The following is a 25,626-nucleotide window of genomic DNA, read 5'->3' as shown; positions in this document are numbered from 1 at the left end:
CGCCGGTTCATCCTTCCACATTTTTCTCTGGCCGAAAACGTCGCTCCAAAATTGTACACAAAACAGCCGGGCAGAGCACGAGATGTTTGGGCGAAACGACGCAATTACGCCGTTTTTAATGGCGATTGAACGCGCAAAAATGTTTTGTGCCTCAGACATTGTGGCTCGGATAATTGAGGACAAGATTTGTACGGTAGCCATCCGTAATGCGCTTGGGAGTAGCCGCGAAAATGTACGACATCAGCACAGGTAGTGCGTGTGCATAGGCGTGCGCAGAGTTCTCGATTAGGGGGGGCAAAGTCTTACCGCTGCGCCCCCCCCCCTCCCCCCCTCCCTCCCTCGTACAGCAACTCCCGACCTCTTCCCACTGACGGCCTAGCGGTCCGAACGCAGTGCAAAGAGGAATGGTTATAAATTTTTTATTTCAATGCGATGGAATTGGAACACATACAAAATATTTCTGAGCAGAAATTTTTGCTTTAATGTGTTACATTGACAAAATATGGGCCAATTTGGCGCCCCCCTTCAGATAATTAGGGGGGGCGGCCGCCCCCCCTGCCCCCCCTGTGCGCACGCCTATGTGCGTGTGAACAAGTAGCTGATTGATTCTGGGGTTTAACGCGCCGACGCAACGAAGACGAGGAGGCGCGCCGTAGTGGAGGGCTCCGGATTAATTTTGACCACCTGGGGATCTTTATCGTGCGCCGAAATCTCGTACACACGGGCGTTTTTGCTTTTCGCCTCCATCAGAAAAGCGGCCGCCGCGGCCGGGAATCGAACCCGCGACCTCGTGCTCAGCAGCGCAACGCCTTAGCCACTGAGCCACCGCGGCGGGTGTGAATAAGTAGCTGAATAAAAGAAACACGAGGTTTGGTTAATCGTGACTGCGTGGATATGTGCGGAATGTACGTGAGCGATACAGAGACGAGGTTGGTTCGGTATACGCAAGCGCAGTAAACTTCGAAGAGGACGGTCGACTGGGAAAGCATACCGAAAGAGCACTCATAATTCCGGGACGAAACGACACGAGCGCTGACCGGCGCGCGATGCGTCAATATTAGTGACCCAGCGGTGCTCCCCTGGCTACAAGGCCACCACCTTCAGGTTCAGCATTCAGCTGTCGCGGGGCAACAAAATTAACAGCACGAGCGACCTTGTTCTAAAACGGGGCCTGGAAACCGTGAGGTCATGAGCCTCGGACACAAAACTTGGGCGGCGGCGGCGGCGGCGGCGGCGCAGCAGCAACGGCGGCGCGCGTCGTGCGCAAAGTGCGAGGGGCGAGAAATTTGAGCCCGCCTCCCTGACCCGGGCGGTGATGTCAGCGCGCAGGGGAGGGCGTGCGCCGCGCTAGCCCTATATGTCGCTGGCGGCGCTTCGTCGTGCCGTGTGCAAATTGTTAGAAAAATGCCAGGACCCGGCGGGCCCGCAGCACACGCTCACTGGGTTCTGCTCTGCCTTTGTGCGCCCCCCGCCTGAAGCCCGACCGACCGCCGCTGTAAAGCACAGAGGTAAGCCGACGCACGGATTACCCTGCTGGATTTGAACGCACCGCAAGACCGGATTAGCGGGTGGCGTTACGCCACGCCGAGTGCACCCCTGTCCGACGGTCACGGTAAGATGAGCGCGTCCGATGGCCCTCCTACGTGTGCACTGCGCAGCGAGAGCTGCGTTGATGCCAGCCGGAGGAACGGAGAGTGCAGCCGGAGTGGTGGCATTGCTGGTAAACTGTGCTAGTCGAAGGCTCGTGTTGGAGACTACAGTGGTATGCACGCTATGGCGCCCCTCCGACCCAGTGAGTAGCAGAAGAGAAAGTCGATGCAGCCGCTCTATGAAATGCCCACACCGAGCACTGTGCACGGCGTCACGAATGAGGTCTAAGTGGAAGAAACGCGCATGACCGTGTGCCCTGAAGGTTGAGCGAGTTGATGTTGAGGAACACAAGCAGCAAAATACTGTGAAAGAATTGTGAGCCTATCAACAGCTCAGTGATGTGCTATGCATTTGAAAGTTGCAAATGCTTGAGAAACCGGGCAGGAACGGGGTGTGTTAAAGTAGTGACGGCGTGCGCAGCTTTAAATGGATGGGCGTAAGCGTGCGTCTCGTAGTCATGTCTGTAACAAAATTCCGTTGTGCGAACGATTTGAGAAAGTGGCGTAATATGGAAAAAGAGAAATATCAGCATTTGGGGGGAACTATGATTTAGGTACATTCGATCCATGGCCATTCGTAGTGACGCCCAGCCAATCCCGTTCCTGGCAACTTTTGCAAAAATAGAAGGCGCGCGTGACTCACGCAAACGGCATGGGCTACGCTGCTTTTAGCCGGAAGGGAGAGGAAAAAAAAAAACAGCCGCATAAACTGCTTAATCAACCGCTGCAAGCGCGAGCCAAGTTTTAAGTTGGCATCCCTCCAGGATTGCCGAGCCTTGTGTAACTCTCCAAGCCTCTTGAAATTAGCTGCAAGATTTACCTACAGTTTAGCCATGTAAGTTGTTTTGGCATAGTTTCGTAGAGAAAATGTTTACTTCACCTTGTGGTAGCACATTGCAGCCAATCCCACGGCTTTGGCACGCTACAGGTATTATTGGCAACAAAACAAAGCTTGTGGTTTTTCCCAGCTCCGTCACTTGTAGGTTTCTCTTCTTCATTCTCCTCCTTTCCTGCACAGCCGAATTGTCTTGTCATTGTCCTCGCCAATCCGTTATGCTGGTTGCCGCATTATATTCCCAGCCGCTTCTTGAGCTGAGACCAGATTGTTCCAATTTGCTGTCCGTGAGCGGCACTTCAGTCGCCCTTCGTTCCATGCCTACGTCACACTCAGCAACCCGAATTGGTTGTACACCATTCTTTTTTAATGCCAGAGGTTGCGTGCCGGGCGAGTGAATTTCTTTCTCGTCGTTGGCATCAGCGGTAGCGGGCCCAAGGTCCTCTAATTGAAGCACTTTAGTACCTTCTCTATGTGTGGTTAACATTGCTTTTCATTTATTCATATTTATGTTTGACCCAAGGATACGTGCACACGAGAAGTGCACTTTCAAGTGCACACGGGAATGTTTTCGACAGTCCCGAATGGCTCCAATATTCTCTATTTACTCTTCATGAATACTTCATCCGAATGGGCTGTAAACAGTTTCCGTTTTGAGGGATTACTCTGACCGTGCATCCTTTATATGGCTCCCCTCGCCTATTCCCCGGTCTTCCAGATGCTTGTTGCTTCTGGCTGCCAGCCTTCTGCCAGACAGGCACTTCAATTAAACCTGCTGTAGGGCTAGTTGGTGCGTGCTGACAGGGAGGCTTGGCGCGTTAGGAGGCTTCGCGCGGAAGAGCGAAACTGACTGCCGACTTCCCGCTCTTATTGAGGCACGCCAGGGGTAGGAGTAGACGCAGCCGTTTTTTCTTTGCTCACCCGTGAGGCGTGACCCAATTCTCTCTAGAATGTGAGCCACGGCCGTTGTACACATACCGTCCGGTCCCATAACGGCGAGGCAATTTGTGGGACGATGTGGTGCGCCGCAGAGTGGCGCTGCTTGAAAGAACGGAGCTGCCGGATCATCAGCGAAGCCGCACGGAAAGCGTCGCTTTTGCTATGCAGTAGATGTGGAGAAATGAGCTGCTTGTCTTGGCCTGTTCAGCTTCAACTTCACTTCAGACTATAGAAGTCAGTTATTTGGAGTGGGTGTGATTTTTGACAGAAGGAACTAAAAATATCGATTGCCTTAGTCTACTGACGGGGCGTTAATGAATTGAATAAAGGAGAGAAGAGTGCTGGTAGTTAGTACTGTTGCCAAATTTGTTTCCCCAAAACTCTTCGCAAGAGGGCCTTTGAAGCAAGATCCGATGAGTAGATATGTGGAAAGACGGTTCCCGTTGCTTCAAGCACGAAATACGTGTGCCGCATAAGAAACGGACTGCCTTACTGCCATGAAAGACGAGGGGTGGAAAGCCAAGAAAGCAGGAGCGGGCGTGCCGGAGGTGACAGAAGCCCAAGCGTAGTGACTCAGTTATAGAGCGCGCTAGATTGCGCAGAATTGGACAGTCGTAACAATCCCCGATTTCATTCTCTGTCTACCTAGATCATCATGCCTTTCAAGCCCGTCGAGCAGGCCAAGTGCCCCAAGTGCGGCAAGTCGGTGTATGCCGCTGAGGAGATGTTGGCAGCTGGCGCCAAGTGGCACAAGACCTGCTTCGTCTGCGGTAAGCCCCGTGACCGCTGGCCGCTAACTTTGTTCGACGCAGTTTGGCGGCGAAAAGAGTGGCGATGATTGGAGAGGTGTGATGAGCACAGCAGCAGTCTGAGGAGCAAGTGATACACTCTGGTTAGATCAGAATAAAGTTTCAACCCTGCTTGTGCAATATTGCTTAGTAAGCTAGACATCGCCATCTTAGTGCACAGATTTCTTCTGTTGCTCCCTAAATTGATTACTTTTATTAGCTGACAGCGACGAGTAGAATTGAGTAAACTCTTCACAAATAACCTCGATTTTGCGCAGGCTTCTGAGGTATGCCTCTTAAAATCATTGCTGGTGATAAAGGCAGGAAAAGCAGCGCCACCGTGCTTCCTCGCAGGTCTCTGCCACAAGAGGCTGGACAGCACCAACGCCAGCGAGCATGGCGGCGAGCTTTTCTGCAAGCAGTGCTACGGCCGCAAGTTTGGTCCCAAGGGTTACGGCTTCGGTGGCGGCGCCGGCTGCCTGTCCATGGACAAGGGCGAGCACCTCGGCAACACGGAGTGCGCCATGAGGTGAGTGCGGGGCGACGTCGGCCACGCCCGTCGATTGACTCATCGTTAGGAGCAGCGAGGATTTTGTAGGATAAAAATCTCAGCTATGGCACACAAGAAAAAGTGCACGCACAGAGACGAAACGCAGTATATGACGGCAGTTGCGCTCGTACGGTCGTCCACACGTTTAGCTGGAACATATGGTTCGACTTTGGCGTAGAATATCTAAGAAGTGTGCTGAAAAACTGTTCCACTTTACCTTCAGAAAAATGCAGCAGTTGCGACTGAATTACTTTACGCTAAGGTTGAAGGAGGCTATAAGCGAGTAAGGCGCTGCCGCAGCTAAGACTGTAGGTATTCGTCCAAAGTGGTACTTCTGGTTTATCCAGTGTCTTCGTCATTTATAAAGGCTCTCACATCTATTTTAAAAAGAGCTTGCGCAAAAGGGCACTTGTTTTGGCGCTGGTGTTGTCATTTGACGACACCACACTCTATCGCCTTGAGAACAAAGCTAAAACTGCTAATTTTGTGGGAAAGGGTTCGTCAAGGTTGCCTCTTGCGATTGTCATCACCATTGTGGGGCTTTCTCGGGCCGGACGATACGAAAAAGAAGCAGGTGCAGTAGATGCAGGGTTTGACGACGGGGCGGGTAGGGAAACTGAAATCCCGGTTTTTCAAAATGTCTAAATCTGTAAATCCCTGCACTACCAGCTTTAATCTTCTTTCCTGTAAGCTCAGGGTGTCGTAGCTTTTAAGACAAAGAAAAATTCCGTTTTTTATCTATAAGAAAATTTTTAATTGCCTATTTCCATAATTAATTTTAATTCCTGTAAATCAATGAATATTTGCACTATGTGTCATTTTCCATTCTGCGTATCTGAAGTCTAGAACTCTACGAAAATATGCAGAAAAACAATTCCCGCTTGAAAGAAAAATTCCAGGGGAAAGGTTTCTCACGGAACGCTCTCTGAGCCGGCAAGAAACCCGTACTGCGGTTATGTATTGCTGAATAAAAGCGTGTGTTTGTTTTACTTTGCAGCAACAAGCCACACGACCCTACCTACGGCTAAACGAACAGCGTCCACCAAGTACGGCAGGTCGGCAGAAACCAGTGATGCGCACGTTTGTAGCTTTTTTTTTTTTGCACCATCGTCATGCATCGAACAGCCGTCGGCGAAGCGTGTGGAGCGAGGACCTTATAAAACTTCGTGAAAGATGCTTCGAAGATTGTGCTTGTCATCCAGTGAAGCGGACAAACCGAAGAAACCGATGAACATGGTTGTGAAGAAAAGCCGCCTCATGCTTCGCAAGCCTTCACCGCGTGCGGCGGCGCAGCTCTGGATCTCGTAATTGTTTACACTATGTCCCTCTTAATGAGGTCTAAATTCATACAGTGCCTGAATCAAGCGAATTAAACGATTGGCAGCATGCAATCTAAAACCATACAGTGTTCGCCTCATGTATTTGACACACGTCGAGCGCACAAGTTTGGAAATAGCATTGATGATGTCTTTTGTTTCACGCTGCTCATTCCACAACGGAAGCAAGCTGCCCTGTTTTGTTTTATATACGTCACCGTTGCTTTCGTCTGTATATCCTCGCGGACACAGCAGAATTGTGAAAGCGACGATTTCGAGCGAAGAGTTCTTATCTAGTCTTGCAAACAGCCTCGTACGAGAGCGTACGTTAGCGAATCTTTTGGTCTTGCACTGCTTTCAACAATCAAAGGAAATTTTCACGCTGTAGGCGCGGATTCCTGACTGAAGCGAGAGGACATCGTCGCATTTCAAAGAGGGGCAAGACGGAGAAGGCTCGCAATGCAAAGAGCAGACATATCCGAAACTTCCAGGCGCGATTGATGGACATTAGAGGGAAGGTTCCTGCTGACTGAGCACTTGGTTTGTGCCACAAAAACGATGTCATTATTGTCTTACGCTAGTGGTATAAAAAAACTAACAAAATAAAAAATACAGTGCCTTGAAACGAAAGTTTGGGGTGCGTTTTCAAGTTTTTGTCGTTAATGCAACCCTTTTGGCGGTTGTGCTGCCACAAACTGAAGTTGCAATAAAAACGCCTACTTTTAATGTTAACGCTGTAGTTGTTCTCTCTCCAAGTTTCCCCCACTGAATGCGCGGTTGGGGAACCCAGTGACTGCGGCGAGGGGCACTGCGATGCTGGGGCACTGCGATGCTGGGGCACTGCGGCTTCGTTGTTCAAAGCACCACTGCTTAGGGTTTCGGGAAATAGTTGTTCCGCAAACGAGCGTTAGTTTCGGAGCTCACTTGCGTGAATCGCACTCCTTGGTGGTTGACTGTCTTCATTAATGACAGGGTTTGCAGCCCAAGGGTGGTTGACATACCTTCGTGCCTTCAATCACGAATGCCTCCTTCGGCTTCTTTTGCAAGCCAGTGCATATGGACGATTGTGCCGTTTAGAGCGGCTAGCTCGAGACACACCCAGGCTTTGGGGGCTTCAGAGCCACCATCGGAGGCATCGGTAAAGATATCGAACTCTTGGGCGAGTTTTGGGACATTGTTCTCTTGTTCTCTGTCTCGGCGAGCAGTGGGTCTCCTTCGCACGGGAGCGAGTGCTGGTCGTTCCCACGGCGGAACCGATCGAGGCACCAGGGAGCTTCACCAATGAGCAGATCCCATCGCTGAAACGCTTGTGTTGAAATTGGAGTTGAGCCTCTTCGACTAGTGTGGCCGGGAACGGAAGTGGAGTTGCTTCCTCGAGCACGGTGTCGATACGGGTGTGCTTTGGGAGCCGGTTTGTGACGCGGCGGAGGATTTCGGTGAAAGATGGCATCACCAAGCGTTGACGAAAAACCGCAGAGCTGGCGTCGGAGGCCCGGCCGTAGCACCTCACGTGCATTTCCTGATTGCCCCAGAAAGTTCTCCACGATCGCACGTGAAGTGGCGTGGAGAACAGCACGCGAGAGTTGACGCAACGAACGCAATCGCATTGAAGCCGGTTTCACAAGGCAAGGGACCCCAGTTAGATTCCGACCGCGGGAAGCGCTTTCTGTTTCAGGCGGCAGCAGTCTTTTATTTGTTCTATGCTGTGCTTAATTTGGGGGGTTAGGCTATCGCTTTCTTCGTACTTTTATCATTTATCTCCAACCTTCTAATGCCATGTGTGCGGTCTCGTAGTGAGGCAGCCTGGGAAGGCGAGATGGAGTGGTTGTTGCTCGCAATGGGCGCCTGAATTTGTTGCTAGGTCTATTAATTTTGTTGCGCTTCAAAATTAACCCAATTGTCTCTGATACTTGTGAAAATTCCTGCCACGCCTTTTTCCCTTGGAAGTGCTGCGCACTGCGTGCCAACACGACCTTTTTGTCTTTCCAATTGGCTGTTCCTCGTAGCTGCTAACCCGGTTCCTCTCGGGCATTTGTGGTGGCCCAGTGGTGGGGTTGCCGCTTTCGTGGCGTGAAGGCCCTGACCACATTTTTTTCTCGAGGCGCGCCCTCCCAGCGCTTGCTCGTGGGCTGCTCGCCACTTTCCCTCACACCTCTTGGCCTAGCCCCATCTTCGCTTCGACGATGATGATAGTTGTCTGGCAACCCTCAACGGCGGAAGTAAATACAAGCTTGTGCATCTTCGCTGTTAAAGAGCGTGAAAAAATTCGCAGTAACATGGGATTGCTCGTCAGCATTTAATACAGGAGCGGTGCGGTTTTACAAACCGTAATTTCGCCGGTGCAGGAAAAAAATATCAAGGAAAGGCCGAACGCTCGTGAACGCGTGCCTCGTGGCGACCGCCGAGCGTCCTTGGCACGCGCAGAGGCTTCAGCGAAAAGAAAAAGAGCTCCAGCGCTGTGGTCAAGCGGTACCGCGGATGCTGTTGTTGTAATCCTTTCTTTCAAAGCGAAGGCCATGCGACCATAACAAGGGAAGATGAGGAAGAGGCAGGGAGGAGTAGCCGAGCAGTACAAACCGTAGAGTTTCATACTAATATATACTAGAGGGAAATCTGGCGCCACTGTTAGAGGAGCCGCGCTTCGGCAAGCGTTCCGTCATGTACCCGGCGGGCACGTTCCACTTGTCCTGGGCATGGCTCAGAAACAGGCTGTAAAGTTGGCTCTGGCTGCAAAACAGCAACAATATTACTGTAGAAGGTTCATGAAATTTGTTTTATTATAAAATTGAACGTACAAAAAGATTAAGTTGTCAGTAATAATTTAAAAGCTACATGTGCAATGAACAAGAAAAAAATGTCCCCCTTTTTTGTTGATTCTGGCTTAGAGACAAAAAAGAAGCCGTATGGCTAGCTAAGCCAAGTAGGCGAGGAACATCGCTAGCAGCAATAGTACCGCCCATTAAGTTTCATACGAAACTCTATTGTGCCGCCCACGGCGGCCCGCGACTGCAACGACATTTTTCCCTCTAGTATATATTAGTATGAAACTCTATGGCACAAATGGTGTGTCCCTGAACGCCATAGAAAAGATCACTGCCGTCAGCAGAGCCAGGCTAGGGTTGGGATTGTGCGAGTGCAGTCAAGTCAACTATTACGACCGCGGTGTAGACCCCGGGTTACACCAATCTTGAGAGACCACTCTCGAGGCCGAACACCCCGAGGGCTGTGGGAAAATTAGGGTCTTCGAAGGGGGGGCGTCTTGAGAGGAATCACGTGGCAAAGCGTTGATGAGTGAGTATAGGGCGGCACAAGGAAAATGCGGCGCAGTGCCAGATTAAGTGGTTAAGGGTGGCGTACACTGACGTTTGACAGCAGGGGCAGCAAGAAAGTGGAGATCTTTTTTTGAAATCAAATCAAATCACGTCTTTATTTATTTTCCTTTTGTTACAGATCATGAGCCAATCACAAGAAGCTGCTGTTTCAAGCAGCTTGACGAGGTGGCTGGCCCAGTGCTGGCAGCAATGATCGGCGCAGATTTTAACAGAAAAGTAAAGTGATACATACTCACACACAGTATACATTCTCATTCCTGTGACCTAATACAGCATACAGATAAAAAACGGAACGAGGAACACAATTGTCCTCGCACACACGAAATGATAATGATAACCGCTATCTTACTATTCGTGATAGCAAAAGAAAAGAAAACAGAAGAAAAGGATCCCTCTCTGCAACTTCGTTTTTTCGCAGTTGCGAACATCAGTTGAACAAAAGAAACCAAATATCAGAGCTCATCAAAGAAACAAACCGTGAAGACGTTTCTTTGACAAAATAGCAATATGAATGTTTTGCGCTTCAAATTTGTTGAGTAGTTGTGGAAGAATATGTGTGATTGCATGTCGTAATTATTACGTAATATCGGTACAAGCGCGTATCATACAATCCCGTTTTCTTCTTTAACTCAGATAGGCCAGCCAAATATGGATCATTATTCTTCACTCGCAGGCAAAATGAGCGCGCTAAATGGTAATCATAAAAAATATTTGCTTTGATTATATGGTACTGGCGAAATCATTCCGCTGTAGGATGAAAAAATGGCACGTTTGCAATGACTCGCACAACTGTTTTCTGTAACAGATAAAGTGTGTTCAAATTCTTCATAGTAGTAGTCCTTCCCCAGACTAAGTGAGCGTATCTGATATGGGGTAGAATTAAAGAATTATACAGAAAAAGTTTTATACGCTCAGGTGAGACAAACCTATGTTTGTTTATTATGCCTACAGTTTGGTAAACCTTTTTACTTATTAAGTGCAATGCACTTCTTAAGCGACCCTGAACCTGCGTCCACCGGCGATGTCCGCGCACGTGGAGATGGGCGCGCGCAGCCTGGCCGCTGACATAGCACATACCCACGTGGGGGATTGGCCCGGAATCTCCTCGTCTTCCTTGGCAACGGGGGGAGATGGGCGCGCGCTGCCTGGCCGCTGACATGGCACATACCCACGTGGGGGATTGACCAAGAATCGGGCGTGAGAAGGGCTAATGCACCCGCTTAAAGGAGTACTGACACGAAATTTCAAAGCTGAGATCCGCTCTAGCAATCAAGTACAACGACAACACAAATAGGTGTCTGTGAATAAATGCATCTTTCTTTCTTTGTAGTTGTGTGTGTGTGTGTGATCTCTCTTTCGCGAACATTACCGAACCGCGCAAATTCAACTCGTGCATTCGCACTTTCATATTCTTCCCCTCGGGGAAATGCGGGGAATTTTTGCTTAGACATGCTTATCCCAACTGAGATTACAGGAAAGATGAACCCCTAGGACTTTAAAAGATTCCACTACCTCAATGTGTTCAGTACCAAGTGCTATTTTAGGCGGAGTGACAATTTTATTTTTTGGACGAAAAAGAATTGCTTTTGTTTTACTAGGTTAATTGTTAGGGCATTTTGTTTTGTCCAGTTTAAGAGCTGATATAGGCTGCGGTTGGAGATTGTTTCGATTTCGCTAGTACTCTTTCCTGTGACTAAGAGACTGGTGTCGTCTGCGTTACAGATTAACGAAAGTTCAGGCTTTTGGAATAGTGTGTGAAGATCGTTTATGTACACACTGAAAAGCAGCGTCCCTAAAATACTGCCATGAGGGACACCTGTGCTTATGGTTTTTAATTTTGAAGAAAACTCGTTTAGCGACACATATTGTTTATGGCTTTTTAAGTAAGACGCAATCAAATTAAAGTAAGACGCAGTCAAATCAAATCAAATGCACTCCGTAGAACTGCATTTTTTAAAACAAGATACTATGGCTGATTGAGTCGAATGCTTTTGACAAGTCTATATAAATCCCTGGAGTCAAACTGTGGCATCTGAAGCTATGAACAATTATTTCGTTTTGTTTTAGTAGTGCAGTTTCAGTTGAGCAATTTTTTTGTGTAAATGCATGTTGAAAGCTGTTTAAAATTGAGTGTTTAGTGAAGAGTTTAGTGAACCGAGAGTGCATCAATTTTTCGGCAACCTTTAAAAATAGGGGCAAGATCAATATGGGCCTGTAGTTTTTGAACGTTTTTATCATCTCCTTTAAAAATTAGAATTACTTTTGCTATTTGCATATTCATCGGGAATGATCCTGTGGATAGGATTAAGTTGATTATATGTGTCAAAGGAGGAGCAATCAAGTCGGCCGCGTACTTAATCGGCTTTATTTGTAGTGTGTCTACATCTGCAGCGCTGATATTTTTAAGATTGATAATTGCGGACATAACTGCTTGCTCATCAGTAGGTGAAAGAAATATCGAGCTCTGGTTTGGTGTTAACTCTTCAACCATTAAGTTATCGTCGGCTGTTGATGTAGAAAATTGGCTTACGCCGAAATCATTAAACAAGTTAGCTAGTTTGTCTTGGGATAGCTTTTCACCGTCATAGCAGAAGAGCAGGTTTTTATTCTTATTTACGAAACGCAGTAGCATAGAGTTTATTTTTTTCCACGTAAGGTCAGAGCGTCCTACATAGTGTGAAAATATGTCGTTGTAGTGAGAAATCTTACTACACGACCTACTACTGCCTGCCTTGCTGGCTGTATCGTCTGCCACCCCGGGAAGTTGCCTGCCTGCTACCAACGAAGGCGAACCTTGTGTTTGCCCCCTCCCTGGCACCCATGCTTCCGGACCTTCGGCAGCGCCACCCCTCCCTCCGTGGATCGTCGAGATAAATCCAATAAATCCAGCCACTCTATCGCCGTCGACAACATCTCCCGCGCAGCCTATAAAGCCGCAACCACCATCCAGCGCGCACTGTGGGCTTCGCGGCTGTGCCACCACACAGGCCGTTAACCCGTTCATCTTGATCATGCAGGTTTTTGCCCGCATCATCGCCGACCTACCACTGCCTGCCTTGCTGGCTGTATCGTCTGCCACCCCGGGAAGCTGCCTGCCTGCTACCAACGAAGGCGAACCTTGTGTTTGCCCCCTCCCTGGCACCCATGCTTCCGGACCTTCGGCAGCGCCACCCCTCCCTCCGTGGATCGTCGAGATAAATCCAGCCACCCTATCGCCGTCGACAACATCTCCTGCGCAGCCAACGTTTTTAGATTAGGTCAGTTGGCAAAGAGCGCGGCCTTCCAAGCACCGCGGTGCGGGCCGGTGCTGTCGCCGACCAGGCGGTGGCGCTGCGGTAGCGTTGAGATTAAGGTCCCTAAAATTACTAAGGTAGCGCCAACTGCTCCCTCCTTCTCCGCTGCCCTCCTCTTTTTTCTTTCCCCTCACCCGCGGCGCCGCGGTCCCTTTAACTCCGTGCCGGTGCCACCATATTTGTTGGCCACTTGAGAGCGGACGCCCTCGCTACGCTTCAGGGCGCTCGCTGTAGTTTGCTCTTGTTTTCGCGCCGAAATCGCTCTTTGGTAGCATTTATAGGCTTTGTAGAGCCCCGTTTTACCAGCACGCACTGAGTGATAGTGTTTTGTTTTGTTTTATATTTTTGTCTACAAGGGGATATTTGCGGGGCGGGTGCCGCTGGCGCATACGCACAGCGCGGTTTTTGTTTACGTGTGCGGCATTCTGTAACACCTCAGGATAGCTCGTGAATGCGAAAGGATCGAGCGTGGACATTTCAAACTGCTCTGTTACGGTAGTTCCGTTCTTGCATTCGCGTGACTGTGGTCGTGCAATCACTGCACAGAGGTCTTGCGCACGGTTCGCGGCAGTATACAGAGCGCTTCATTCGCAAATGCCGTAGTTCGAGCGCTGCGCTGGCGTCCTTGCACTCGCCTTTCTTGCGATAATTGTGAATCCTCAGCGGCGTTCACTCTGCGCCCACTTTTACTAACGACCTACATCCACCTTAATTCCGCGTTTCCTTCACCTTCATGTCGTTATAGGTTCGTGTGAGTAGATTAAAAAGATACACATGCTGTTGTGCGTGTGTACACGTACAGCGACCTGAAAAGCCCCTGCTTCCCCGACTTCGCAGCCGGATACACTAAACTGCACTCGCGGCCGTACGTTCATGTGCGAACCGAGTGAAAAACGCAGACTTGTAATTCTGGGAATACGCGCCAGAGAAGACTGCGATCAATCGATCGGGTAAACTGAAATTACAGATTTGTGGCCTCTTATTTCTCATACGAACCAGAGAACGAGTCCCTCTAGGTACAAATTATGTAACTAGTTACTGCAGTCAATTAATCATGCAATACGTTTTTTCACCGGGCGCGGTAGTTTACAGCCGTTATTAATGGAGGCGCCTGGACAGAATTGTTTTGTGCCGGGATATATGCTGGCATATTTGTACATTGCACTAACACAGGGATACACCCGAAAGAAATTCAGAAGAGGACCAATGTCACGATGATTATCAAGAGAAAACAATAAATCACAAAAATGAATTGGTGCCACCAAATAGATATTTTATTGGAACAAACGTCCGTAATGACGCCGTGCAGGTGGCTTGTGCTGCTGACGTGGCTTCCCGTGAGAAAAAAAATGTTGGGAGTGGCATTTGGGTTTAGTTTTTTTAACGCCAAGCCTCTCCAATATCCGTCGCTCAAATTGATCCGTGAAATAATCCTATTGAGAAGGGAAAAAAATGTGGCCACCGAGTTTGAGATGCGCCACAAACACTCCGCAAATATAGGCAATAATGCATTGCAGAAGGGCGTTAGTGACCGTTCTACCGTAGCATGGTCAAATTCGTGTTCGCGCATCTGCTCAGTGCCGCGTCCGCTCAACTCGATACACTAAACCCGTTTAGCAAGCGCTTTGCTGGACAAAAATACGTCTGCTGAAAATAATATAGTCGCCCAGTGTGTTTTGGTTCAAATCGCAATGACTGGATGCGCTGCGCCATTGACTACTAAGATGAAGTAGGCGCGCACACTGCAAATGTACGGCATCACGTGTAATGCAAACGCAAATTGTAAATAACGTTCCTCTGTGCATACACGGAAAAAAGGGCGTACAGCCGTTACGGTGCGAATATGCATTTGAAGTGCTCATTCAAACGTGCGCGAATTTAATAAAGCGATAACAGAAATTGCGAATCAAACGTACGTCCACGGCGCGGTCACTATATTAGCTGGCCTTAAATTGTTTTACCTAGCCGCAATTTTTTTTCTCGCAACAGCCTCAATTTGCGCCGCACCGACCAAGCCCATATTACGCAGAAAATCACTCCAATGTCATAACGGGATTATAATACCACCCGGGTCGCTAACACACAAAACATGACTTCACGCCAAAAAGAGCGTACACGCACTCGGAACGCACACGATATATGGTCAGACGCAAGCTGCCGTCGGCCAAAACAAGCATTAATTCAGGTGAACAATTCTCGCGTCACGGAAACCTTACGACAACTGACTGAACATGCTACGCCGCTGATATTGATGCTGGAAGTTAAGCGCGCACATGACAAATACACGGCCTCTTATCCAAAGCAAAGCTTACGACGGGACGAACTCAGCGCTGCGCGCAAAGCCTACTCAGAACAAAGCGTGGACGACGGTCGCGAAGGGAATACGCATTTCTTCGTAAGTGACCGCTCAAGCTCGCGCAGAATTTAACAGAGAAAGAACAAACATTTGGAAGTTAAGCGCGCACATGACAAATACACGGCCTCTTATCCAAAGCAAAGCTTACGACGGGACGAACTCGGCGCTGCGCGCAAAGCCTACTCAGAACAAAGCGTGGACGACGGTCGCGAAGGGAATACGCATTTCTTCGTAAGTGACCGCTCAAGCTCGCGCAGAATTTAACAGAGAAAGAACAAACATTTGGAAGTTAAGCGCGCACATGACAAATACACGGCCTCTTATCCAAAGCAAAGCTTACGACGGGACGAACTCGGCGCTGCGCACAATGCCTACTCAGAACAAAGCGTGGACGACGGTCGCGAAGGGAATACGCATTTCTTCGTAAGTGACCGCTCAAGCTCCCGCAGAATTTAACAGAGAAAGAACAAACATTCAGAAACTTACCTCGCTAAAGAGTGATGGCAGCGTCGGCCTGAAGTATGCCTGTTCAAATCATGCTACCAAACTTTTCTCCTTTCTGCGTCGCGTTTCCCGGACGGAATAACGAAATCTTGTGCCCTGCCTGACGATATTCGCGCTGCCTAAGGCACAACACATCGTCACCGAGAAGCAACATAAAACGACACCGGTGCGACGTTTTTTCGAAACGAGCAGCTAATTCTTACTTTGCTATTAGCTGGCGCCTACGATAACGCCGGTACTGAAGCTCGGTGGCTCGGAAGCCAGCAATGGCGTCGCAGCGGCGGTGTTGCGCAATGTCCCAGCCGGCGAGGCGACCCGGCGGCGGAGCAAAAAAAAAAAAAAAAAACCACGTGACTTTTCCCTTGGCCAATGGCGCGCGGAGTTCGCCGGCGAAAAAGAAAATGGCAAAAAACGAAGAAGGAAAGGAGCGCGGGCGAGGGCGAAAGGCGGCGAGATCTAAAGATGGCGCTACCTGGGACCTTAGTTGAGATCGGTCTCAGCGCGTCGTCTGCTACTCCTTGCTGTGAAAGGCGCCGGTGAACGACCACCGCACACCGTTAATGTTCTTTGACATGCGAAATCCAACTTCGCTCTACTCTTACGCTTTAGTGACAAGAGCTTTACATTTTTATCGACATTATAACGAGAAACAAGCTGTACTTAAGAAAAAAAAAAGGCAAGGCAAACACTGCACAGTCCGCTTGTCTTCGGCTGCTTCCCGTTCCATTTATTTATTTTTCCATTTATTTTCCCCAGTACGGGATCCTTTACAGCTCAATAATATTTAAAGCATACCCGAACACGTCTTACACTTCTGAAACTGAAAGCCATCTACTTGGAATCAAGAAAAGACGCCTCGACATTTTTATTTATGCTGTGGAAGCAAATGCCGTAGGTACGTTTTCACAAGAACCTATTTACAACCCCAACAAAACTGATCAAGTGAGCCGATTGGAAACCAAGTGCTGACGTGCGCGCTCACGTGCACGCGCTCACGTTCCCGCGCTCAGCAAATTCTTGGTATTTTAACTGCGCACCCGAAAAATTACGATTTGTTAAACAGCTTCGCTGTTAACAAAGAAAATAACCAATTTAAAACCAATGTTTTTTTATTTCTCTGACAGGTATAAATGTGGTTTCTTAAAAGAAATAAACGTTTTTTCTCGGATGAGAATGTTTGTCGTACTGCTATTCTTTTTTGTTGGTTCGTAAATCTGATGGACTATATGTTAGGGTCACAGAAACTTTCATTTATCTTCTTGTAGTCCTGATATGCCAATTTTTTAAAGCGTTTAACCTTCATTTATCTTCTTGTAGCCCTGATATGCCAATTTTTTAAAGCGTTTAGCCTTCATTTATCTTCTTGTAGCCCTGATATGCCGATTTTTTAAAGCGTTCAGCCTGGTAGTTTTTCCGCTGAAGCATCGGTTATGCTGTCTTCTGCGTTGATTTTTCCTGCACGTTTCTTTTTGCAATCTACAGATAGGCAACACTTCTCAGTTTTGACTAGTCCGATTGATTTATAAAAGGTTTAACGCGCCGACGCTTCACAGGCGATGAGGCGTGCCGTAGTGGAGGGCTCCCGATTAATTTTGACCACGTAGGGGATCTTTGACATATGCTGAAATCTCGAACACACGGGTGTTTTCGCTTTCCGCCTCTATCAGAATAGCGGCCGCCGTGACCGGGGATCGAACCCGAGTCCTTGCGCCCAGCAGCACGGCGCCTTGTCCACCGCGCCGGGTATGGATCTGATCTGACAGCACCGGGAATATGTTGTGCTACACACACTTCATCCCTTTCACGGCAGTTGTTGGGGATGAAACGTCTGGAAACAGGTAACATTTGTTCCAAGGGCTGATGTTGCTACATGTTGCTACGTTCTTCTGCCTTGTCAGTTGAGGGTGAATATTCCCATTTTTATCGCTGTAGCTACACGGCGGGACAAGAAAACCTCTTGAATTAACTTCAACCGACGTTTTGCCCCACTACTGCGCCCTTCTCAATCAGCACAATTGCACCCAGAATCTTCGAGCTTGTAGAAGATAACCTAGGCGAAGCCTTCACATTCTACGATTGAAATGTCGGACATTTTCTGAATTCCTGCATAACTGCGAACCACAGCTCAGCTCCCAACGTACGTGCTGACATCGGCGCTTTCTACACCACTCGCGCCATTTACGCCAGTTTCCTCGCGCAAAGACCCATCAATTTGGCAGGACGCAACATAGGTGGGAACCACTGTCATCCATTTATGCGGTTTTCGCCATGACTTTGCCGTCTTTGGTGGCGACAGATGCTCAGGTATGTCAGGGAAAATACGGGGCGCCGCGCCGTCCCTCAGAGTCCGCCTGCCTTACGGTATCCTTACAGTTTGACCGTTCACGGCGTGTTCGTAACAGTTGACGATGTCTGAAGACTCACAATGAATGTCACAAACGTATGTTTATGGCGTAACCTTGAAATTTTTCCGCGGAATCGCGCTTTCCCACTCCTTCAATCCGTCAGGACCCTTCGGCGCTTTGAAGAAATGCCGCTGCACGGACTTGGCTGCTTCCAAAGCATACCCCGAACGGCAGCCCGGCGCACAGCACGTCAACAAACCGCACCGACACTTCAGAGATCCACTAAAATATGTATGCACGATGACAACACAGAGCTAATACGTTAATACAAACGTGACGAACAGGCGAGCGCCAACAGTACAGCGAAAACACATGGCCGGGGCGAGCTTCGCTCCCCAAACTAGATCTCAACGCAACGCCAGTGCCACCTCTCGGATCGGCGACAAAATGGTGCCGCCTCTCGAGGCGCAGTTTGCAAACTGACCTAATCTAAAAACGTTGGTTAATATGACCTAATCTAAAAACGTTGTGCGCAGCCTATAAAGCCGCAACCACCATCCAGCGCGCACCATGGGCTTCGCGGCTGTGCCACCACACAGGCCGCTAACCCGTTCATCTTGATCATGCAGGTTGGTAGTTCGTATCCCACGTCTACTAAAAAATCAAGTAATTACTGTTTGGTGCAGCTGCGAGCCTAGAGTGCTGCTGTTTGCTTGTTACCGAATGTGTGAATGTCATACGTGCCTTGCTATTGCTATCGGGAGATGTAGAGATGAACCCCGGGCCAGATATTCTCGCTGAGCTGAAAAAGTTGTCACAGGGCCGGTCGACAATATTATCGGAGATGGAAGGTCTTAAATCCGAGATAGCCACCACTAATCAGACTATCACCGATCTTGGAAATCACATTGCTGTCTTGGAAAATCACTGGCAAAATCTAACCCTTCGAGCAGAAGTAGATGCAATAAATACTAATACCGATGAGCTAACTCACCGGGTGTATGACATGACGAGCGTCTTGACGACCTCGAGAACCGTTCCCGGCGTGACAATCTAATATTCTACAATCTCCCTGACACTAATCCGAAGGAAACATACGCTCAGTCAGAAGAAATAATTATCCAGCACTGCCTTGAAAGACTTCAACTAACAATAGAACCAAAAGACATAGAGCGTGCACATCGCCTAGGGCGGCACACCAATAACCATAAACGGCCTATAATAGTGAAACTCTCGTCTTTCAAAACTAAAGAATCCATCCTTTCAAACGGCCCAAAACTAAATAGTACAAAATTTAGCATTGGCGAAGATTTCACACACCCTGTTCGAATAGCCCGAAAAGAGCTCGTTGCTTTCGCTAGGAGCAAATCCCTGCCATTTTCACTGCGTTTTCAAACTTTGCACATTGGCTCTAAGCGATACATTTTCGACTACGAAGCAGGAATTGTCAAGGAAAAAACATAGGGATCAGTACGCCGTCGGCAAGCGCGCCAACAGCCACGTACAAGCACTAAAGCTAAGCTTTCGTTTTCTGTAATTTATACTAACATCCGTAGTTTTCTTCCTAAGCGCGTGCCCCTGTCTAATCTGTTAAAACCATCTGGCAGTAGTATACTTATATTGACCGAAACGTGGCTTACTGACGACATTTCAGATACAGAGGTTCTGGCTGACTTGCCGCACTTTAACCTTTTTCGTCACGACCGTAAGAACGCACGTGGTGGGGGCGTACTCATCGCGACTAGCAAAAAGCTATCTTGCTCCCTTATCAACATTGCCTCACAACTTGAAATATTGTGGGTAATGTGCCGTGCACCACCCGAAACAGTAATACTTGGCGTATGCTACAGGCCCCCTCGTACTGATCCAAATTTCGCCCGCGAATTAAATGAAATGCTATCTACGCTTACTAATAAACACCCTACCGCACATATCCTCCTTTATGGCGACTTTAATTTCCCGAATATTGACTGGCTGAACCAAACAACTAATTACAGGAAATACCGAAGCAAGAGAATTTGTCGATGTTTGTCTGAACTTTAACCTTACGCAACTGGTATCCGAACCAACACGTGTAACTAGTGAATCTTCGAATATTTTAGATCTGATACTAACAAACAGCCCCGAAAGCTTAGAATCTATCTCGTACTTACGTGAAATCAGTGATCACAAAGTTATTCATACTACACTAAACTTCATCCCTAAAACACGCCACATTTCCAGCAATACAATTCATATGTACAATAAGGGTGATTATGAAGCAATTAATAACGAACTGCGAGATTTCCTGCCTGCGTTGGAATCCAATTTCTATTCCCGATCTCTTAACAGTAACTGGTTAGTCTTTAGGGACAAAGTAATCGAGTTAGCTAATAAATATATCCCCAAGATGAACTTCCCCGCCAATGAAAATAAACCATGGTTTTCAAAAGGTTTAAAAAGGCAAGAAAATAAAAAGAAACGTCTCTTTCGTACTGCGAAACGTAATGGTACTGCGTGCGCATGGGACAAGTACCATGCTGCAGAAGACGCATATTATGCTGCAATTCGAAGTGCAAAACAGACGTTTTATCGCATTGACTTGCCTAAAATTCTAACAAATAACCCTAGAAAGTTCTGGGAAGTTATACACCTGCAACCGACACGCGAAATAATGCTTACTGACCATAACGGAGAGGAAGTTAGCGACGCTGATTGTGCCGACGTATTTAACATCGCGTTCTGCTGTGTGTTCACTAAAGAAGCAGATTCGCCACTTCCCTCGCCACCTACTACGACATTACCGATAATGGCTCCAGTGGAATTTTCTGTTGCTGGAATTTCGTCCCTTATCGACAGACTTAAACTTTCATCATCGGCTGGCGTAGACAACATTAACTCCAAACTGTTAAAAAACACTAAACAAATTATTGCAGTGTATTTTTCGATGCTGTTCTCATTGTCGCTTGAAACAGGAATGTTACCAGATGACTGGAAAGTGGGAAAGGTCATTCCGGTCCACAAATCAGGTAACAAACAGTCACCCCTAAATTACCGTCCCATTTCACTAACCAGCGTCTCATGCAAAATCATGAAACACGTCATATACACTCACATAATGCACTTCCTGGACGCTAACAATTTCTTTCATTCTGCCCAACATGGCTTCCGTAAATCTTTATCTTGTGAAACACAACTAGTGATATTTACTCATGATTTGCATGCTAGTCTTGACCGCAACCTCCAGACTGATGCAATCTTTCTAGACTTCGCTAAAGCTTTTGACAAAGTACCACACAAACGCCTCTTACTAAAACTTGCCCAGTTGAAACTGCACCCCAAAATTCTAGCATGGATTTCAGAATTTCTTGCTAACCGTTCCCAGTTTGTCGATATTAAAAATAACCATTCTAGCTCCCTCTCGGTAACATCGGGCGTCCCCCAAGGGTCTGTCCTCGGACCCCTTCTGTTTCTAATATATATTAACGATCTACCCATGCATGTATCTTCTCACATCCGCATGTTTGCCGACGATTGTGTTCTATACCGCAAAATTACTAACCCTTCTGATCAAACTGCGCTCCAAAATGACCTTAACCGTGTACAGCAATGGTGCGACCTGTGGTTAATGGAGCTTAATCCCACTAAATGCAAACTCGTTTCTTTTCAACGCCAGCGTAATCCCTTGTATTTTTCTTACGTAATAGCTAACTCGACTCTTGAACAAGTTCAATCCTATAAATACCTAGGCGTCACCTTAACCAGTGATCTTTCATGGCGCACGCATATCACGAACGTCATATCATCAGAAAACCGATCTTTGGGTTTCTTAAAGCGCCATCTGCGTCATGCCCCACTGGACGTCAAACTTCTCGCCTATAAATCTTTAATCCGAACTAAACTAGAATATGCGGCTCCCATATGGAGTCCGCACCAGGTATACTTGATCAATGAATTAGAATATGTGCAAAACCGCGCCACTAGGTTCGTTCATTCCTCATATTCATATGACATAAGCATATCATCCCTTAAACGCGAAACTGGTCTTTAAAATCTTTCAGTGCGCCGCCGCATCACCAGCCTTTGTTTGCTACACAAGTTTTTCTACAGCCCTCTTAATCAAGCACCCTACATCGTACCACCGACGCGCATATCTCACCGCACTGCCCACCCGTATCAAATTGCCCGTCCACATGTTCGCACTACTACTTTTTCTGCCTCTTTTTTTCCCCGTGTAGCAGTGGACTGGAATGGCCTTCCCTGTGACGTTCCGGCCATCACGTGTTCATCAACATTTAAAGAGAAGGTCACCACGCACATTTCCATTTGACGACCTGTGACCATTTATCTCTAACCAACCCCTTATGTAATACCCCCTACAGGGGGTGTTTAAGGTATTAAAGTGATGTGATGTGATGTGATCTTAGTTTTTCTAATAACTTTCACCAGATTGTTACGCAAGGTTTTGACTTCACCAAACGCGGCGAGATCTTTAGTGCAAATGAATTTTTTTTACAAGCGGCTTTTCAAGCTTATTAGGTCTAAGATGGCTTTGCTTATCCAAGGCTTTCGGCAGTGTTTAGTTAAGTACAGTGTTTCAACAGGAAATGCGGCCTTGTAAACATTGAAAAATTCATCTATGAAACAATCATACGCTTCGTCTGAGGTAGATTTCGAATATACATTTTCCCATGTAACACTCGCTAAGATATCTCTGAACCGTTGTAAATTCGCTACCGACATATCTCGAAAAACCACGTTTTCACTGTTATTCTTTTGAGACGTCACAGCAGATATAAGCATACACAGAGGTAGATGGTCACTTAAATTGACAGCAATGACATCAGCCTTAATTAAAGAGAGTTCACTATTGGTGACAAAGAAATCTGCAAGTGTGCAAGATGTTTCAGTTACTCTGGTGGCAGTTCTAAGAATGACATCGAAACCGTGCATAGCAATTATGGAGGACAGTGATTGCTTTTTGTTGCTGTTTTTGAGCATGTTTACGCTGAAATCACCGCCTATGGTGAGTTTAAGTTTATTTATTGTTGAAACTTCCAGCAAGCTGGATCCAGATAGCTGGATAACTGGACTGGAAGGTGGGGAAGGTCACTCCGGTCTTCAAATCAGGTAACAAAGACAGCCCCTTAAATTATCGCCCAATCTCTCTTACAAGCGCACCCTGTAAAATCATGGAACACGTCATTTACTCCCAAATCATTCACTTTCTTGACGCCAATAACTTCTTCCATCCTGCCCAGCACGGGTTCCGTAAGGGTTACTCTTGCGAAACCCAATTAGCCATTTTTGTCCAGGATCTGCACACAAATCTGGATACTAACCTACCGACTGACGTAATATTTCTGGATTTCTCGAAAGCGTTCGACAAGGTACCCCAGAAGCGACTCCTAATGAAACTTAGATCTTTAAATATACACCCTGATATTTTAACTTGGATTGAGGAATTTCTAACTAACCGCTCCCAGTTTGTTTCATTCGATGAAGTGCCCTCTAACCCCCTTCCAGTAACATCAGGTGTCCCACAAGGCTCCGTCCTCGGTCCCCTTCTCTTCTTAATTTACATTAATGACCTAGCTTCGTATGTCTACTCTAGTATCGGTTTGTTTGCTGACGACTGTGTAATCTATCGCTAAATCACTAACCCGACAGATTAAACCGCTATTCAAGATGACCTTAACCACGTGCAGGAATGATGTGACACCTGGCTTATGAAACTTAACCCCAACAAATGTAAAACAGCCTCTTTCCACCGCCGTTGCAACCCCTCTTTGTTCCCTTACGCAATCGCTAACGTCGCCCTCGAACACGTGCAATCATATAAGTATCTCGGTGTCACCCTATGCAATGATCTTAACTGGCGTCTGCATGTTACCAACATTATATCATCTGCAAACAAATCCTTAGGTTTTCTGAAACGTCACCTTCGCCACGCCCCCCAGAATGTCAAGCTACAGGCCTACAAATCCCTTATCCGCTCTAAATTGGAATATGCGTCTCCAATCTGGAACTCACACCAAGCATATCTCATCGACTCACTTGAGGCAGTTCAAAACCGTGCTACCAGGTTCATTCATTCTTCATATTCGTATAATATTAGTGTGTCATCCCTCAAAAAAGAATCTGCTCTTTTAAACCTTGACGTCCGCCGTCGCATTTCCAGCCTCAGCCTGTTTCAGAAAATTTTTCATAGCCCATTCCGTCATCCCTACATTATTCCACCAGCCCGCATATCTCACCGCACTAGTCGTCCACTTCAAGTTGCCCGTCCACGTATTAGAACGACCACTTTTTCTATGTCCTTTTTTTACGGACTGCATACGACTGGAATGATCTTCCCCACGACGCCGTGGCCATTTCCTGTCCATCACCATTTTTCGACCAACTGTCTGCACATCTTCCGCAATGAAAACCCCTGTCAATAAAAAAAAACTTTATTTGTTAACCCACCGCTTATGCAATACCCCCTCGGGGGTCTTTAAGGAAATAAAGTGAAGTGAAGTGAAGTGAAGTGAAAAGTCTGGAAACATCCACTAGGTGGTCGATATAGGCCGACGAACATAGAGTTAATACTACTGCCGACGAACATATGTCTACCAAGAACAGCTGCTACGGGGCCCTATTTTGCCGGCATTTCGCCCATGTTTTTTTGCGTAAGCACGACGTAAGCAATCAGTGACGTGCTGCACCTATAGCTATGACGACATGCAGTGTAATTTGACGAGTCACTCATAAAGATCGCTACCAAGGTATCAAATATTGTGCAAGAAAGATATAAAAACACTTGGCATGTACTATAAAAATTAAGACGGTAGCTGAGGCTGACAAGAAAAGCACATTTCTGGAGGTCAAATTTGGCGCCAACACCACAAGGCGATCGAGTAACGTTGATCCAAAAGAGAGCGACAGGCGGCAGTCGAGCTAAAGAACATGACACAATTTTTTATCGTATCTATTTATTTCTTTCAATCGCTTTTATTAACATAGCTGGGCTCTCTGCTTCAATGCAAGCTTTGTTGCGTTATCACCTTCCCTGCCGCCACCGCCGCCACGCCATCGTCAGCTGCTATGTTACAGGTTTATGGCGTGATCACAGAAAAAGACTGCCGCGACCATCGCTTCTATGACACATAAGAGCAGCGAAGCGCTACGCCTGCTAATCGCGGAGCGCACCGATGTCGCCGATTCACTCATTCGTCAAGCTCGACTGCAATCAGCGCTGTAATGAACTAAATAGTCACTTTTCATTGTTATTTTTCTCTTGAGTTCGGTCATGTGACCCAACAGCTTACTAGGACAAGTATGGACAAATGCCATGCATTGGGTTCTCTTTGTCATGGAGAGGCTTGTACTGCCCTCTTATGTTGCGGTTACGCCAAACAAATAATTTTTATTTCATTGCCAAACATAAAAGCAAAATACTGCATGGTATTTGTATGTTCCATGATCGCTGACTTGGAAGCAGTTGAAAGTATAATTTGTTTCGGTAGGAAACATGTTTTTAACAGCGCGCATGCGAAACTGCGCCTGCTGCAAATTGCCGCACATTTCGCGGCGCCGTAAGCCTGGGCAATATTGTGCCCTATTTTACTTGTACTTTGCGACAAAAACAGCCGCCATTTTCGAGCTGTTACGTAGCATTACGTCACTTTTACGCAGGCTGAAGCTGCCAATGCATGACGTAATCGTTTTCGCCAACTGTTTAAATCACGTCACACCTTC

General features: G+C 47.3%; 1 protein-coding gene and 1 pseudogene across 1 annotated transcript; both read left to right on the top strand.

Moving 5' to 3' along the window:
• Positions 1 to 1,349: 1,349 nt before the first annotated feature.
• Mlp60a (Muscle LIM protein at 60A) lies at positions 1,350 to 6,809 on the top strand. The gene is made up of 4 exons (XM_077705089.1): positions 1,350 to 1,508; positions 4,073 to 4,193; positions 4,566 to 4,740; positions 5,759 to 6,809. Exons 2-4 carry the CDS (start codon positions 4,079 to 4,081, stop codon positions 5,787 to 5,789), a joined length of 321 nt encoding a protein of 106 aa, XP_077561215.1. The 5' UTR covers positions 1,350 to 1,508; positions 4,073 to 4,078; the 3' UTR covers positions 5,790 to 6,809.
• Positions 6,810 to 12,128: 5,319 nt separating this feature from the next.
• Positions 12,129 to 19,371, top strand: LOC144175729 (uncharacterized; annotated as a pseudogene).
• The last annotated feature ends 6,255 nt before the right edge of the window (positions 19,372 to 25,626 follow it).

Source organism: Haemaphysalis longicornis, unplaced genomic scaffold (genome assembly GCF_048455015.1).
Source record: "Haemaphysalis longicornis isolate Haplotype H1 unplaced genomic scaffold, Haemaphysalis longicornis Haplotype H1 scaffold_3, whole genome shotgun sequence".
In the NCBI taxonomy this organism is placed as follows: Eukaryota; Metazoa; Arthropoda; class Arachnida; order Ixodida; family Ixodidae; genus Haemaphysalis; species Haemaphysalis longicornis.
This window is presented reverse-complemented; position numbering and strand designations above follow the sequence as displayed.

What these genes read in the sequence shown, in the direction of transcription:
- Mlp60a (XM_077705089.1), top strand. Translation starts at nt 4,079, where the DNA reads ATGCCTTTCAAGCCCGTCGAGCAGGCCAAGTGCCCCAAGTGCGGCAAG. An exon ending in CAAGACCTGCTTCGTCTGCG is followed by an intron (nt 4,194 to 4,565) that starts GTAAGCCCCGTG and finishes GCTTCCTCGCAG; the next exon opens with GTCTCTGCCACAAGAGGCTG. An exon ending in AACACGGAGTGCGCCATGAG is followed by an intron (nt 4,741 to 5,758) that starts GTGAGTGCGGGG and finishes TTTACTTTGCAG; the next exon opens with CAACAAGCCACACGACCCTA.